The sequence below is a fragment of the Malus sylvestris genome, chromosome 16 (genome assembly GCF_916048215.2).
Source record: "Malus sylvestris chromosome 16, drMalSylv7.2, whole genome shotgun sequence".
NCBI classification, from domain to species: Eukaryota; Viridiplantae; Streptophyta; class Magnoliopsida; order Rosales; family Rosaceae; genus Malus; species Malus sylvestris.
The window spans coordinates 1,065,826-1,083,569 of record NC_062275.1 but is presented as its reverse complement, the minus strand read 5'-3'; the positions used below and the strand labels follow the sequence as shown (position 1 = coordinate 1,083,569).

Genomic DNA, 17,744 nt, shown 5'->3' with positions numbered 1-17,744 from the left:
CAATGTGGTAGCAGATTAGTCTGAAAAAGGTAAAAGTTCAAGCAAAAAATAAATCCATTCAAGGTAATATTATATGTAATATTACTCATGAACAATTATTTAGTGTCTCAAAAATATGATCATGTGATGTTATTATTCCTGTAAATTTATAACACCTATATTTGGTTATTGTTAATATATTTTAGAAGTATAACATATCAATCATATTATTGTTAATTCTTATTATAATAAGTACAATAGTTTACCACATAACTGGTATTCTCTTAACTTTTGTTACTCATGGCACATGCCACATGCGCTTCCAAAATGTGAAAGATTTATCTACTTTTTAGAACAGATAAATGAACCAAATGGTCAGATATTTAATTCTCCATTAGTATTATTTTGTTATGATTTATCAGTATATAGCTTAATCATAATTCAATTAATGTTACAATAATTGGGAAAAGCGTGACCTTTATAAAAACATGAGCAAGAAAAAGATATAAAACAAAACAAAACCAGACAGAAGCTAAAGGAAGATGCTGGTTAATTTAATACTATTGCTAAGCATAAAGCAAAAGAGAAGATTAAGGTTATGTGGAGAAACCTCAAACAGCTTTACAGTATTGGCGAAAAGCATCATACCATCTAAAGGCACAACAAAAATGGATTAACACAACTGGAGAAAATACATCAGTAAACCTTCAGTACTTCATAGTTCATATCACCATGATGATATAGAGAGCTGATTAAATTAATATAAATTAAACTGACATATTTACCAGAACAACTTTCTTATATCCCCCAGTATCGGTGTCCCTGTACAGGAAAGCAGAGTACTGCATGGCGACATAATTATCTTTATGTTTATTAATTGATTTGCTCTGAAAATGTCATTTGGTTTCACTTTATCCATTGAAAATGATTTTATCTCATTTTACCCCATCAAACTGCCGTTTTCGTTTCATTTAGTTTTTGTTCACCAATTTTTCATCTATTTCGGCAAAAAAGACAGACTGGGTTTGGATAAGACTTTACCAAAATGGAATTGTGATTGTTTTAGCAAGCAAGTTGGAGGCAAGGAGTTGTGTGAAAAGTAAATATCCATACTATACTTTAATTTAACGTCTTTTTTTACGGAATGAACGAAAATGGGGTGAACCGAAACTAAATGAGTAAAAAATGACAATTTTAGAAAGCAAAGCAAGACAAAATCAATTATATGAGATAAAAATGAAACTAAATTGCAGTTTCAAAGGACAAAATCAATCAATAAGACTTATCTTTATATACATATTTTGATTGTATGAGCAATATCGGTTCAGTGAAGTTCTTAGCTGCACTTGAGAGCTCCATGGGTGGTTATCTTAGCTGCACTTGAGAGCTCCAAAAGCTTGGTTCTTACAATTAGGTTAGCTGGCCCATTTGTCTGAACTGGATTAGGATTTGAAGGCCCAACCTTTTAGTTATTACTGTCCATCAGATAGAACACAGGGCCGCCCAGTTATATAGGCTATGGGATTGGAGGAATCAGGAATATGCCAAAAGGAGGAAGAACATTTCCTTAACCACACACAAATATATAAACTTGAATTGGATCGTTGACTAGTTATATGCAAAAAAATTAACCAAAATAAATGTGAACCAATCCCTTTCTGATGGATTGGCCACACAATAAAAAGCTTGGAGAGACATTTTCCGAGAACAATACTTGGCTACTCAAAGTTGAGTAGGAATTAATACTCAAAACTCTTCGTGTTCAAATTACAAAGTTCTGTTCTTATGATTATAATCGTTCATATATGAATCACTCTGTAAAGATAATCTCTGCAAAAAATAAATTAAAAATATGGTCGTTTAGTCTACCTATTGTAGCAAATACATAAAGAGTTTGTACTACTTTTATCAAATTCATTCATTTGTTTTAAAACAATTCGATAATTAAATGATCTTAGTTTTAATTTATTTTTTGCAAATGCAATCTTTATAAAGTTATTTATTATGAACAACTCTAATTATAAATACGAAGTTTTATAAAACGACAACAAACAATTTTGAATAGGAACTTCTACTCATCTTTTGAATATTCTAAGTCTTATTCTTTCCATAATTCTCTCCCTTGGACCCTCCTACAAAAGGCAACAAGGTTGTAATAATACTACTACTACTAGTGACTATGTTCATGAGCTTGCATGCACTTGGAATTGCACATTTAGGACCACGCTTCAAAGTGATTACTTTTTCAATCCCAAGTTGTTAAATACTTGCTATCCATAACACGGATTTTATAAACGGACACATACTCATACCATGATTCAGAATCTCTAGTCAATGAAACAATAGCTAAGAATCCCGAATTATAACATGAGCCCAGTTCATTCTATAATTTACGGCAACAACTACACCAATCCAATACATGTAGACTACTTTTACAAATTATTCCCACCGTCATGGCTATGATGAACCAAACACTAGTCGTGTAGCTAGGGTTATGGAGGAAGGATGATGAATCTGAGGAATGGGAAAAAGACAATGGATTTGCTATCATTGATGGAAGCATTTCGTACCACTTAAATGTTTTTGATTGTTCTTAATCATGACTAATACTGGTGATCATTATTTTTTAAATTTATTTTTTGGATTAATTAGCATTCATAATATACAGATATATAATCATCACGGAGTCCTAGTGGTTGTCAGATAAGCATTCTTTTCCGAGCTTGCTTTTTCTCAGCATAACTACTCGATGGAGACATATGCTTCCTTCCAGTTCCATCACGCTTTCAACACTTACTTCATTTCATTTCTTTTTTCTTATGATTTTATTTCCATTTTTTAATCTTCTTGAAATATGCTTTCTTACTGGAAAATTTAGTTTTCTTAACCAACATATTAATTAGTTTAGTAATATACTATGAGAAATGCTAAAGGGACAATCTCAAAGTAAGATTTTTCATGAACTCTGTAATCTTACAGTTTAACGTCAATTTACGTGCTAACATTATAAAATATTGCGTAAAAAACATGAGATAACAGATGAAAAGTCTCATTTTTTAGAAAGTCTCCTTAACATTACTCTTATACTATTGACTGGGAACAGGAATGTTGAGCTGCTGGACAACCTTGTGTTGCACGTAACGTTTTGATATCTTATATATTGATTCTTAACTGCTTTTGCATCTTGTTACGCTATTTTCAAAAAAAAAAATAGTTTAGTGTGACGCAAGTGGATGCAGCAAGTAAAAGGAAATCAAGCTGTATCCAATTTCTTAATGTCTCGATCGGCTATGATTTAGTTGCTAGTTTCATGCAGCAAGAGCAAAAGTATACTCAACAATATTTATATTCCTTTTCGGTGTAAATTAAAAAGTGGGCATTATTATTTTAATTTTCCAATGCTTGAAATATAGGGTTTGTTTAGGAAGTGTTTTTTAATTGATGAAAGCGTTTTTAGTGAAAATGTTTTTTGAACTAATTTTTTAATAAAAATGCAAGTAAATTTCTTGCATTAAGCACCTAAGAAGCACTTGAAGTGCTTTTAAAATCCAAAATCATTTATCTAAAAGCACTTTCAGTTATTTACAAGTATTTCCTAAACGAGCCCATACTTATTATATAAAAAAAATTCCAATGGAAACTTTAAGGAATGAGGAAGCTGAAATCCTGAGAAAAAAAAAACTTCAAATTTAGTGATTGATATAAATCTTAGTACCCTAAAGGTGGTTTATGTAATATAATGTCTTTTTTGTCCTAAACTTTCTAGGAGTACAAATAGAAAATAAATTACTCAAATAACGAAATATCAAAACATTCTAAAAACTTAGAATGGTAATAAAACATAGTAAACGATAGATTTCGGTTGAAAAAAACTCTCATATGTCATAATAAAGCACTGTGTTAGACTCGTGATACCATTTTCTTTGAAACTATGAGTTGCGGCAGGCCGGGCTCAAATCATACCAAAGCACAAGTTTGCAAACCATTCTTCTTGCTGTCAAATTTGCATTTTTTAATTTGATCTATTCTGCCATTTGATTAACATCATATACATAGACATTTTGGTTCATACAAAAAATTTAGATGCATGACAATAACACAAGGGATGGATCAAGTTACCATGATAGTGGCATGTATTTCTTGTGAATGTCTTTTGTAAATACGTACATCGACTAGTAGGCAAAGGAACATCTTTGGCCCGTATATATATCTATCATATCAGATGTGCACTAATTAAAAGGCAGGCCAAAGTTGAGTGGCCATGGATGATACTGATCTTGTTTCTAAATATCCATTCTTACAGTTGTCCAAGAAAAAGACTTGCTAATCAAGAGATATCAAGTAAATTATAACTCATAATTTAGACAAATTCCTATCAACTAAATTTTCTACCTGTGATATCTATATATATTCATAACTTGATTTATTTATTTTTAACTTAATATGTAAGTCAACATCAAACGATTATTCAACTAATATTTGCAGTTCAAATCACAACAAGAGAGGAACCTGCAGCTAGAAACCATGACCTAGTCCAGAAAAAGGTTAAAACTAAATACCATATAGCACGCGCGCGCATATATATATATATATATATATATATATATATATATATATATATATATATATATATATGTTAGGGTTTAGGCCGTGACCATGTATAGCTAGCTGGCCGTAATTAAATTAATTATACAAAGTGGTTGGGATATTTGATTAATCTTGCTAAGAGACATTAGGGTTCATAGATGAGAGATTAGTGTGTGTGTGTGTGTGTAATGCGTTCTCAATTAAAACGCCTTTATTATGTTTATTTATTTATTTAACAAACAATAGTAGAGTGTGAGAGTATGATAAGTCTTACAATGGGCTTATCATAATAATGTGGTCCAACTTTGACTTTGGAGAGAACCGAACCTAAGATCTCTTACTTACAAGCGAAGATAATTATCATTAGACCGCAGTACTAAGTAGCGGCCTTTATTATATTAACAACCAACAAACATAAATAAAGAAAATAAATTACCACTTTATGTAAGATCTCACATCGCCTAGGGGTGTGGATCATGTAAGCCTTATATGTATATTCACATATCTATCTAGCACAAGGCCTTTTGGGAGTTCACTGGTTTCGGGCTCCATCAAAGCTCCAAGTTAAGCGAGTTCGCGCGAGAGCAATCCCAGGATGGGTGACCCATTGGAAAGTTCTCGTGTGAGTTCCTATAAACAAAACTGTGAGGGTGTGGTAGGCCCAAAGCAGACAATATTGTGCTACAGTGGAGTCGAACCCGGGATGTGGTGGGGGCCCGGACGGGATGTGACAATTTGGTATTAGAGCCAATCCCTGACCGGAAGTGTGCCGACGAGGATATCGGGTCCCTAAGGGGGGTGAATTGTAAGATCCCATATCGCTCAGGGGTGTGGATCTTGTAAGCCTTATATGTATATTCTCATCTCTACCTAGCACGAGAACTTTTGGGAGCTCACTGGCTTCGGGTTCCGTCGGAACTTCGAAGTTAAGCGAGTTCGCGCGAGAGCAATTTCATGATGAGTGACCCACTGGGAAGTTCTCGTCTAAGTTCTTAGAAACAAAATCGTGAGGGCGTGGTTGGGGCCCAAAACAGATAATATTTTGCTACGGTGAAGTCGAGTACCGGATGTGGTGAGGGCCCGGATCGGGATGTGACACTTTAACTTTGAAAAAGTTATTTCAGAGGCTCAATCAAAGGTGTGACTTAACATGAAAAGATGTTAAAACAACATATATGCATATATGTTGTTTTAACATCTTTTCATGTTAAGTCGCACCTTTGATTGAAATGAAAGAAAAGTAACAAGGAAAGTGGCAAATGTGTCAAATGGGGCTACCTTTAGCTGCAAAATCGTGAAATGAGAGCACACCAAAGCTCCCCCCTCCATCTCCAAACCATACTGTCCAATATAAACTGCATTTCGTGCTTTACTTTACACTTTACTTTACCACACTAATTTGTGTGTGCGCACCACTCATGTTGTTACAATAAATTATTTTTTTTATTTTCATAAAAAAAAACCTACAAATGAAGTTGTTATCAAACAGATCTAAAATTAACTAAACACACAAATGGCACCCACAAATTAAGCTGCTCATTATGTGGCTTTACCAAATTCCTTCTCCTCTTAATGTAAAAATATCGATGTACTAAAAAAAAATAACACCCACTTCACACATTACATATCAAATGTTTTCTTAATAGAATTAGTTCTACTGTGAGTCTAAATTAATTGTCAAACATCATTAATTTAAAATGATAGTCTAACATTGTGTTATTTAGTGAAGCAATTTAACGAATGGAAATAAATCGTTAAATCAAACCACACCATTCGGCCCAGTCTGGTACCCTGAAATATATTTCTTTAAGCCCCAATGGCCATCACGACAAATAATTGTACACCTTTTTTCTGGTAATATAAGCAATAACACATTGAAAATTAGCTTCTGAGTCCTGACGTGCCAACACGCACGTAATAGGGGATGAGAAAGAGAAAGATAGGCAAAGGAGTGAGGGATCGGAGAGTTCGCTTTACGTTAACATGTCGGGAATAAATGATGTAAAACGGGCCTACAAATATATGATCACAAATATTTTTCTATATACAAATTTAACAGAGGATGCGATGCAGTAGTTGTTGAAGAAGGAAGTGCCCACCACAGTGTACATATATTTATAATCTTTATTATTTTTGGCTTCATGCTCCGTTCTAAACTATCTGTTTAATTTCTTCCACGCACACAGTGGAAGTTTTAATTTTAAAGCTTATTCTGGACAGCTAACGGCTATAAAAACAGATCCATTAATTATTTTTTCTGTTATTTCTTATATTCTATTGTTTAAGTCGGAACTTATATCTATCTGTCTGGTATATTTTTAAGAGAACTTTAACTCCAAAATGTTTTTTGTTTTGTTTCTGGTACTGTAAAAAAATAAATTTACTTGAAGAATATATGTATTTAACATGTTACGTGTATATATTACAGAATATTATACGTACAGAAGCTTTTTTAGTTAGACAAATTACACATGCATGCAGACAAACACATGTAATCAGTTGCCTGCAGTTGGTTAGGGTTTTATATAAACATCGTCAACTGACTAAAATGGTCCTATGACAGAGAAGCTTATACTGTATTAAAATATTAAGGGAACCATATATTTTTGTTGGTGATCAATGCATTATTTACCAAGAATTCTCTGGTCTTATCCACGACTCGTTTTATAATATTACAACTTGAGGCAAGACGCTTAAGAGAGCAAAACGCAATTATTCTGGTTAATTATAGCCAAGTGACGCTATGATTAATATATGTTTAATGTGAACTTCAACTAATAATATGAATCACTATGATTAACATATATTTCATGTGAACTTCAATTAATAATATGAGTCATGTAGCTACTTGTTTTTGCCAATAGTATTGTCGATCCAAAATCAACTTGTTGGAATAATAATTGAGATTTTCCATCACTTTGGAAGCATACATGACATGCCAAATTAACAAATTTGAAAATTAGTGAAAATTTTAATTAAAACAAAAACTATCAACAAATAGATGGAAAGTTGGAAACCACATGGAACATAAAAATGTCTCAGCACAAACTTAGGGCATTTTGTAACATGGTTTGTAAGCTATGAATCTCCTTGATTGTGGTCACCGGTAGGGTGCAGATCCCAATTAGCCTCTTCAGGGCCTGGAATGAGTGGATATAACTATGGTTCGTCACTAGTTATCCCCAATTTTTTTTAAAGGGAAAAATCATTGACTAATGAGTTGTGATTATTAAACAATTAAACCAACACCAATAACAAGTAACACTAATATAAGAGTTGGTTGGTATGTTATTTTTACAATTAAGACAATAATTTTACGGTATATTTTCAGCTAAGTACATACCAGTCGGTCTCTTCACTATAGCTCGACTGTATTATCTCTTGTTAATTTGTTTGTTTTTCGTAAGTCCTAATAGAGGCGTTTACATCATTTGCAAGAACATTAAGTATTGTAAGACAAGGAATGATGGAGCAAAGGAAAACACTACTAATTATCCCAATTGTTTACATCATTTGCAAGAACATTAAGTATTGTAAGACAAGGAATGATGGAGCAAAGGAAAACACTACTAATTATCCCAATTGTTTCATCATCTAGAACACGTAAAAAAAATAATACCTTCAATTGAAACATTGATACATATTTCATCACAAATCATAGTTATAAATAATCTGAATCTGATATTATATTTTGTTAAAGATTTCATATTATGATGTGAATTAAGATGATAATATCTATAAAAAATATTATTCATATAAATAATTGTAAAGACAAAGTATATATATGGATAAGTCATTTTCGTGTGGGCGTGCTTTGAAATGTGATGGGGTATAGTACATGGTAGGGTTTGCTACATGAGGAAAAGGATAAACCCTAAAATCGGCGCGGGAAGAAAGAACAAAGAAGGCCACCACCAGGTCTACCACCCACCAGAAGCCAGAAGCAAAGAGAAGGTCAGGTCATCCTCCACCTCCTCGACGGCTTGCGTGGCAAAGGATAATGTACATCTCTACGCGAATAAAAGTCGCGGTCTTCCTGAACCTCGTGACACGTGCTTGAGAGCCATGGAGTCGACCCCACTCCCAAATTAAAATCTTAAATATGAAAGTGTGAGATAGAAGAAACGAAAGAAAAAGCTCGATTTCTTAGACGGCAGGCAAACATCCCCCCAGGAGCTTAAGAAACTATTATTTTAGGTGTATTTGTTTTGGTCCATATTATTTATCAATTTTGTTGTTGTATTATTTGTGTTTTTATTTATTTTCTACTTTACTTTGGGTTTTTGTGGATGCAAGCAACTGGAACTAAGAAATTTTATCCAACAAATTAAGTATTCAATAAGTATAACAAAATCCGTCTGGAATGCACACAAAAAAGTTGACGACTTATATTTATGCAAAGTCATGTATGAGTTTAGAGTTTAGGCAAAGTCATATTTAGCAATAATTTGACAACAACTCTCTGTAACATTTTGACTCTCCCATCACTTTTAGTCAAATATATATAACTTTATAATCTCAATGAAGATTGATTGAAAAAAGAGGATTTGTCAGCAATGAGATTCATGGACCTGTAAAAACTAGTAAAAAGACAAAAACCTTCTCCGTAATTCCTCAAAGAGACTTTAAAGTCCTGATCTTGAGAGGGGTAGTCTCCCCTCCCCCAAACCTTTCTGTTACAAAAAAAAAATAATAATAATACATATAACTTTATAATTTGTTATTTTTCTGTACCAAAAACAGCCTTAATACGTATTGGGCTCTATGTCCCACATTCTCAAATAAGCAATCCTAACCGTTGGATAAAAGACAAATGCTAATGAGACTCTCTTAAAAGTAGGATTTTCTGCCACCTCATGCTTTTGGTACAATATTTTATAACGGCACAAAAATTAACTTTAAACTATGAGATGACAGAGAATTAATGAAGAGTCTCACTTTTAAAAAATCCCCTTTAACATTTATACGAATAAAATTGTCATCAAGTCCCAAGGAATCCACAAAAACCCACATATTAATTAGCAAAACAATATTTCACAACTCCAAGATAAACATCAGCCGTCCATCTACTGATCTTGGCTAGTGGACGGGTGTAGATCTTGCAAGCCTCATGGGCATGGAATCCACCATTACCACGGGCAACATCAATGCATCATCCTCAATGCAACGCCGGGATGATCTCAATCTCATAATATGCTAGATCCCATACGTCATTCCCCATGCATCGAAAACCCATGGGCAAATGCCATGGCGCCACGTGGTATATTGCCATACACGATTCGCTAACGGCGTATGCTAGCACCAACTAACTTGCGCCTATTTAACCGTTGGCGCCGAGGTGGAGTCCATGCAGCCGCTCCAGTAGGCAGTCCACGGTTCCCGATAATCTGATCTATTAATTAAGTTAATTAACCAATATTAATAACTAATATAATGCTCTTACCTGTTGCGCGTGAAATGTGGGGCCTAATCAGGGGGAGGCGACGCCGTTTTCAATGGACACGGAAGTTATGAGAGGGGGTCGCGGCTCAGGGGCCTGTGCTTAATTCCCTCAGACGGGATTGTCCCGTGATTAACGGCGTTAGGAGCGGGTACCTTTAAGGAGGCCCATGAATTACGGTGGGGCCCTTCAACGGCTACTTGGGATTTGAGGTGTGAGGGGCACATTGTGTCACGTCAGCTGTGCGGCACCGTTTTGCCCAAGTGGAATTTACTAAAGATGGAAAAAACCAATTTCACAAGCCACGTGTCAATACGCGCCGAAATTAGACGCTAGCCCCAGATTGAATTGCCCACATTCTTGACATTATTTACCAGATTGCCATTACAATCCTCTTGTTGTGCCAAATCCGTAAATATGCGGTGTAATATGAGGGTAGTTTAGGAAAGCTAGCTGCACCATGAAGCGTCAAAAGAGACGGCGCCTTGGGCGGTTGCCTGATTGAGAATGCAACCATCTGCTTTTACCCTTTTATTATTTAAATAAATATATTGTTTTTAAAAAGGATAAAAGAGTTTGGGGTGTGCTATCCATCCCATTTTACTTCTCACATTTCTTGATAATTTATGTCCATTGATCTTTTTCAATTCATTTAATTCGAATGTCGAAAATGAAAAAAATATGTGAGAAGTAAAATAGGGTGTTGGATATCACACAACAAGAGTTTAGAGGTAAACTTCTTTTCTCCAAAAAAAAAAAAAAGTAAACATCTTTTTGCCCCAAAAGTCTTAATAATATTTTTTTTACTCGTAATGATTCATGCTTTCTCAATTGTGTGCTTTTGGAGATGGAATCAGGATCCTCTCTTGAGCTTAGGAGGTTGAGCTTCATGAGCAAAATCATCGGACCGTTGAAATTTGATCCAACGATTACAAACAGAAGATCATACTAAATGTTATAATAATTGTAGCAGTTATATCAAATTTTAACGATCCGATGGGTTTGCTTAGCCTCCTAAGCTCAAAAGGGGATCTTGATCCTTGAAGATGTTCTACAATGTGTCGGAAATACAATTTAACATACTAAATTTCATAATATAAATGGTTAAAAATTCTTTTGTAAATATACGAGTTGGTGTTCTGGCATTGAGAAATTTCTCGTCAACTTGATAGTGATATTCTTATCCCCACTATTGTCCTCTACTTTTATTTTTATTTTCTTTTAATGCAATTATTATTTCAGCACTTTATACCTCTTTTAAGAATGTGGACTTCTTGAAAGATTAATATTCAAGCTACGACTATCTTATTTCAAGGTCTTGATGGAGGGATAAAGTGTACGAAATCATTGTATAAGGAATAATGGAACATACAATAGCAGTACGTATGTTGGGCTCTAATTATGGGGGAGTAATACTGTTACATTAAGAATTAGTTAATGTGCGTTACCGTTGATTTAAGCATATATCTAAATTGTTACGATATTCTGAAATCATGTTAAGATATTTTATAACTGAAAGTCTGAAAGTTATAATTATGTATATCATGACATAGTAGTATAGACAACATAAAAAAAAAAAGTGAACACGAGAAAGAACAAAAAACTCATTTTCAACGATCCACCAACGAGTTCTTAGACATTCTTAATGAAAAGGTAGAAGGTAATTCTCATTGAATTGAACAACATCATGCGTCCCAAACGAGTTATTAGTTCCTGTCAATGCAATAATAAACCGCATGCTTCACATGTTTTACTAGAACGCACAAAGACAAGTCAAGAGTTTAGTCCAAACATATATTATTGATCATATTGCTTACAAACTTCCTAATACAGGTGAGTCATACAAAGTTCATCTCAATTAGTGAGGAAAGTAGCAAAGTGGAAAATGGATGAAATGCAATTGCATGGTTCGTACAGCTGAGTACTTGGTATTTATGAGCATTACATCCTTTCTTTATAAACCGTCCAAACCAGTAAACACGTAATTATAATCTCATTTATAACATTCACCAACCCCTGCAACATACAACATCCATACTTCGTTTATACATTTTTATGATATATTCCATGTAATTTGATAAATCATCATATTACTAATACAATTTATCAAGTAACTATTTATACACATTTCGTTTATGTAGTGTATGATTGATGATAAACCGATCAGTCATTGGTAAAAGAATATGTGTTTCAAATTGATTTCAAAACGATTCAAGTTTGATTAAAATAGATGATAAAAATAATATCTAACTGAGTCAAATACTTAATCGTAACTAGTTCTTTCGTTATTGCGTATCTTGAATAACAACTTAGAAAAAAAAAAACTCTCCTTCATTAAGGATATTTTAGTGGCCCTTAATTATACGCGTTGGCAGTTCAATGTCGATAAGAAGATAATTGCATTAAACATTTTGGAAAGAATGACGTACATAATTTCTTTCTAAATATACATTTTTTTGAGAAAAATTACTCTATAAATATAAATAAAATAAAATATTTGGTGAAAGAGAGAAAAAAAAAAAAAAAAAAACGAAAAAGAAAGGCGTGGAGCAATGCGCATATGAACGGAACACAGCTCAACAGCTTCCACTGACACTCGGCAATAACAAGGCTTGCCCTTGGCCTTGTTTTCCTTCTCTCCCCCATGTTAGCCTTTTGGCTCTCTGTCTCTCTCCCCATTGCTCTCGAAAGATAGAGATACTCCTACACACCTCTCTCTCTCTCTCTGTCTGTACATCTCTTTCTCTCTTCTCGTTCTTCCCCTTCTTATTTATACGACTCTGAATTCTGAAAACAAATAAAAAAACTCAGAACAAAGAAAGAAGAACCATTTATTTTTGGGAGAAAAAGATGGGGTTTTTTCATCTGGGATTGTTTCTGTGTGCCTGTCAAGTGCTTGTTCTTGGAGTTGTTGCTTCTGCACCCTCCGGAAAGTTACCAATCATACCCTTTGATGAAGGGTACACCAAGCTTTTTGGTGATGACAATTTGATGATTCTTAGAGATGGGAAATCCGTCCATCTCTCGCTAGACGAACGGACAGGTCTGTAATCTGCTTCCCTTTTGGCTTGCTGCTTCGAGAATCATGTGAAAGGATTTTGAATTTTTGTTTTCTGGGTTTTTGAGGTGGCGATGTTTCATGAGTTATTTGACCTTAAAGTGGGTGTCTTTGTTTGGTTTTTGGTGACTGTCTGTTTGCAGGGTCTGGATTTGTTTCTCAGGACCTCTACCAGCATGGGTTTTTCAGTGCTTCCATTAAGCTGCCTGCTGATTATACTGCTGGAGTTGTTGTGGCGTTTTATGTGAGTTAATCCTGTTTTTCTATCTGATTAAGGTTTTTTAATTTTGTTTCCCTCTTTATTTGTTGTATGATTGTATCTTAGGTTGTATGTTTTTATCAATGAACTAAATAATATGACCCGAATTTTTACTTCAAAATTTTACAGTTCAGTAAAGATTCAATCTTTATGGTTAGCTGATTAATCTGAACATTTGTTTGTTGTAAATTTGGTGGTGTGGAGCCCGGAAAATGTTATGGATCTAATTCTATCAATATCCCTATTAAAAACTTGTTTCCTCAACCTACTGAGATAACCCAGATCGGCTGCTGTTTAACTTTTTACATTTAAAATGTCCATTTTGTGACCCGAAGTTCACACCCAGATGAGTATTTTCTTTCATTTTGTTTATGTTCAAGATTTCGGATGAATAAATATTCCACACTGATGTTTGCTTGTGTTTTCCTTTTTATTTTATCACCGAGCTGTTAAATGAATAGGGGAATACGGGTTCTAATCAGTTTGATGTTAACAGATGTCGAACGGTGACATGTTTCCGAAGTACCATGATGAAATTGATTTCGAGTTTTTGGGGAACATACGGGGCAAAGAATGGAGGGTTCAGACCAACATTTACGGCAACGGAAGCACCAACACCGGCAGGGAAGAGAGATACAATCTATGGTTTGATCCATCCGACGATTACCATCAGTACAGCATTCTCTGGACTGACACTCAGATCATGTGAGCATCAATCAAAACTCCCCACTCTATATTTGGATTAATATGCTAAATCTATCTGTTAGCATATCAACTTTTTGTGAGCATATTTTTCCATATCATCACCAATAATGTTATATTCTTTGAAGTCTGGAGTTTACTGTTTTTTGGGGTTTGATGTGATGCCTCTGTGTATGGCAAATGCAGAGGCAGGGTTTCTCCTTTTAGGAAAATACAGTAGATCACTTGCTCTTTTCGTTCTTTTAATACCGCCTTCTGTTTCTTCAAAACCAGCTGTTCGGTTTCTGAGAAAAGTAAAAAAGAAAAAGATGGGAATTTTGGTTTGAATGGTAGATACTTAATAAGTTTAAGGGACAGATAAACCAGAGTTTGGTTTGACAGACTAATACAACTACCATCCTTGGTGCTAGTTTTCGTTTTAGGGAATAAATGAAAATATAATTTTTTGTTATTCAAGGGAAAATTTTGTTCATAGCGATTTCTCGCCTTTTATTGTTTTCACGTCAATTTTTATGAGTTCTGTGATTTAGATTTTGATTGTGTATTTGTTTCCAATGTCAATTACTTGCAGCTTTTATGTTGACAATGTTCCCATTAGAGAGTTCAAGAAAACAAAATCAATGGGTGGTGACTTCCCCGCTAAGCCAATGTCATTGTACGCCACAATATGGGATGGATCTGATTGGGCTACCAACGGGGGCAAATACCGAGTGAATTACAAGTATGCTCCCTATTTGGCTGAGTTCTCTGACTTTGTTCTACACGGCTGTGCAGTCGATCCAATTGAACAATTATCAAAGAAATGCGAAAACACCCAAAGTTCAGAATCGGTCCCTACTGGCGTTACCCGCCTTCAAAGAATGAAGATGGAGAGTTTCAGGAAGAAGCACATGACATACTCCTACTGCTATGACAGAATCCGTTACAAGTCCCCTCCTTCAGAGTGTGTGATCAATCCCCAAGAAGCTGAAAGACTGCGTGTATTTGACCCTGTCACATTCGGGAAAGGGAGGCGCCGCCATGGAAAGCATCACCACCGGAGCAGAGTAAGCCAGGCAGATGAGGCAACTTCTATTTGAGAGGGCTGCAAGCAATGTATGGATATTGTGATATGAATGAGCACTACAGTCACTCCATTGGCATTTGGTTGATATAGCGCGCTGGGTCAGTTTTTTCGGTGTACAGAGAGTGGAGAAGCATAGATTTATCGAGGGTGGATATAGTTTACATGGTGTTTTGGGGGGTATGTGTATAGTTCATACAACTTTAGAATGCTTCCTTCCCAAGCTATCATTCATGCTTTCCTTTTGGCTTTACAAATTGAGATTTTCTCTGTACTTTTGAAAACCCTCATGGGTTCAATAAATATTTGAGCATATGTAAGTTTCTATTATATATAGTAGGCATGGATTTATTTATTTAATTTTTCTACGGTAAACCGAAAAAACCGGTGTATGTGATGCACCAGAGTTTATACGATTAGATTGTGACTGTCAAAATTTAGTCATGCAAATTCAGCGGTCCACTGCACTGGAGCGTTGTTTTGTAGGATTTACATTATTATTATTTTTTAAAATTTAATTTATTTTGAACTGTCATAATGGCCAACAGTTTGCGTCAATGGTCATGGCTTTTTATCTGATAAAGTCAAGAGCTGCCTGCGCAGTAAATGTTGGGATGATAGTTTGTCAATGGTGAATTGGAATCCAAGGTCAGTTGGACATGACAAGAGCTGGAAAAATGGGTTCAGTATGTTGGATTTTACCCTTCACCTTGAAATGTGAATGCAGTAGGTTGGATTCTTGAAGGCTTCAAAGTTGGGTCCGTGACTTGGAAGGTAGAGAGGACCAAGTGAAATGAGGAAACAAAACCTGCTACACTTGATGACCCTTGTAGAAATTGAAAAAAAACAAAACAAAAAACAGGGAATTTCTAGAGAAAACTGATGGAAGTGTCTGACCTCGTCGTTTGTAGTTCAATTTACCAGAAAACATAGAATCTCTTATGTTTTTGTCTCATCCGACTCCACGTGTAAGTCAATTTACAAGAAAACAGAATCTCTTATGTTTTGATCTCATCCGCCTCCACATGTTCCCAACATTCATAAACCACTTTTGTTTTTTGTATTTTCATTTTTTTCCTGAAGTGAAAAATAATATGAATTTCTCTGGAATAGTTTTCCCGGAAATTCTTTGGATCACTAGAGATAAGAAATGAGCTGTCAAATTATGGGTTGGTATGAGGCTCATTGGGTAAGCGGTAACTAACCCTAGCTGACATGAAAACTATGGTTTTTGCAGCTTTATTGTCTCACTGTCTGGAGCCCAAGCACCAAGAATTTTAGGTCACTCAAATTAAATTATGCGGTCTCTATTAATCTATTTTACTGGCCCACTTCATAGAAAACAATTGTTCGAATCTCTCTCTTGAACGGTTTGAATGTCTTGATTTTTGAGCTTCCATAGAGGATCTCAACTCCTCTTACCCACTTGATTTCTGTTGGTCTTTAACGGAAGGGAATATGAAAAACGTTAAAAAATTTATGGCATGCTTATGAGAGTGAATGAGTACAATAGCCAAACAAACTGTTACAAGTATATAATTAAATAGTCCAGCTATAAAATGGACGTCCCTTTTTTTTTACAAAACAGCAAGTATTGATACGTTATAGATATTGTTGATCACCGTTGCAAACAAAACATACCGACACGAAGTAAATATTTTGGAGATTATTAATATTATTGCAAGACCATTGATTTAAAGAACAGACGTCCAGCAAAAAGAAAAAAAGAAAAAAAATTGAGCCATTAGGGTTTTCCTTTTCATGTTTTTTACATCACCTTGGCAGCTTAAGCCCATTTAAGACTTGGTGGACAGTCTGTACTTGTTGGGGTTTCAAAATAATCCAGCATCGAAAATCCAACGTGACTTCTAAGTCTTTGTCCCAAAATCTTTCCCCATCTTGAGCTTCCAAATGTTTTGTTTTACCATTGGATTAGCGGGAACATGAAATTCGAACTTAAAACCTCTTTCGAGAAAATATGAACCGAAGTTACACTAACCATTCTCTTCACAACAAGTCACTGCTTTAACATCTGCAGAAAAATATATGTTAGGTTAATAAAAATGGTCAAGATTCTGTAACAAAAACGAAAACATTCAGATCCGACCGACCACTTTGGCTGAGTTTGTGCATGTGTTTACCAAACTAAATATATAAATAGAAAACAAATACAAGGTTAGATCCTTATTGTCGCGAATTGCTTTGACATCTGCTGCATGGTAATATCCATCTGACACAGCTCATCTTGTCTGCAGCATTATTCACTAACCCTAATACAATAGCCGATAGAATTAGAATCTTATACCAAACGTTATAACATTGGTTTAATTATATAATATACACATATAGATGGCGGATCCGTGATACCATTTTTTTTACATAACTTTTGACATAAGTTTTCGTAGAACCCGCACCGAACTGTATTTCAACGATCTGAAAAGATAGAGGGTCATATGGTTTCGGATTTGAGTGTTTTTTGGTAGCTATGATTTTTTAAGGAAGATCTAAAAGATAGACGGTTTGGATCGTTGATATACATTACAGCATGGGCAACACAAAAACTTGTGTTAAAAATTATGTAAAAAAAGTAGGGTCACGGATCCACTCCCCCATATATATATTTAGTTATATCTTTCACCGAAAACCAGTAAAGTTA

The 17,744-nt window shown here is 34.8% G+C and overlaps 1 protein-coding gene across 1 annotated transcript; it reads left to right on the top strand.

Annotated features, from left to right (window-relative positions):
- Positions 1-12,620: 12,620 nt before the first annotated feature.
- Positions 12,621-15,443, top strand: LOC126607614 (probable xyloglucan endotransglucosylase/hydrolase protein 28). Its single transcript, XM_050275286.1, has 4 exons — positions 12,621-13,049; positions 13,208-13,308; positions 13,820-14,028; positions 14,597-15,443. Exons 1-4 carry the CDS (start codon positions 12,857-12,859, stop codon positions 15,102-15,104), a joined length of 1,011 nt encoding a protein of 336 aa, XP_050131243.1. The 5' UTR covers positions 12,621-12,856; the 3' UTR covers positions 15,105-15,443.
- Positions 15,444-17,744: the final 2,301 nt, after the last annotated feature.

What these genes read in the sequence shown, in the direction of transcription:
- LOC126607614 (XM_050275286.1), top strand. Translation starts at nt 12,857, where the DNA reads ATGGGGTTTTTTCATCTGGGATTGTTTCTGTGTGCCTGTCAAGTGCTT. An exon ending in GAGTTGTTGTGGCGTTTTAT is followed by an intron (nt 13,309 to 13,819) that starts GTGAGTTAATCC and finishes TGATGTTAACAG; the next exon opens with ATGTCGAACGGTGACATGTT. An exon ending in TGGACTGACACTCAGATCAT is followed by an intron (nt 14,029 to 14,596) that starts GTGAGCATCAAT and finishes AATTACTTGCAG; the next exon opens with CTTTTATGTTGACAATGTTC.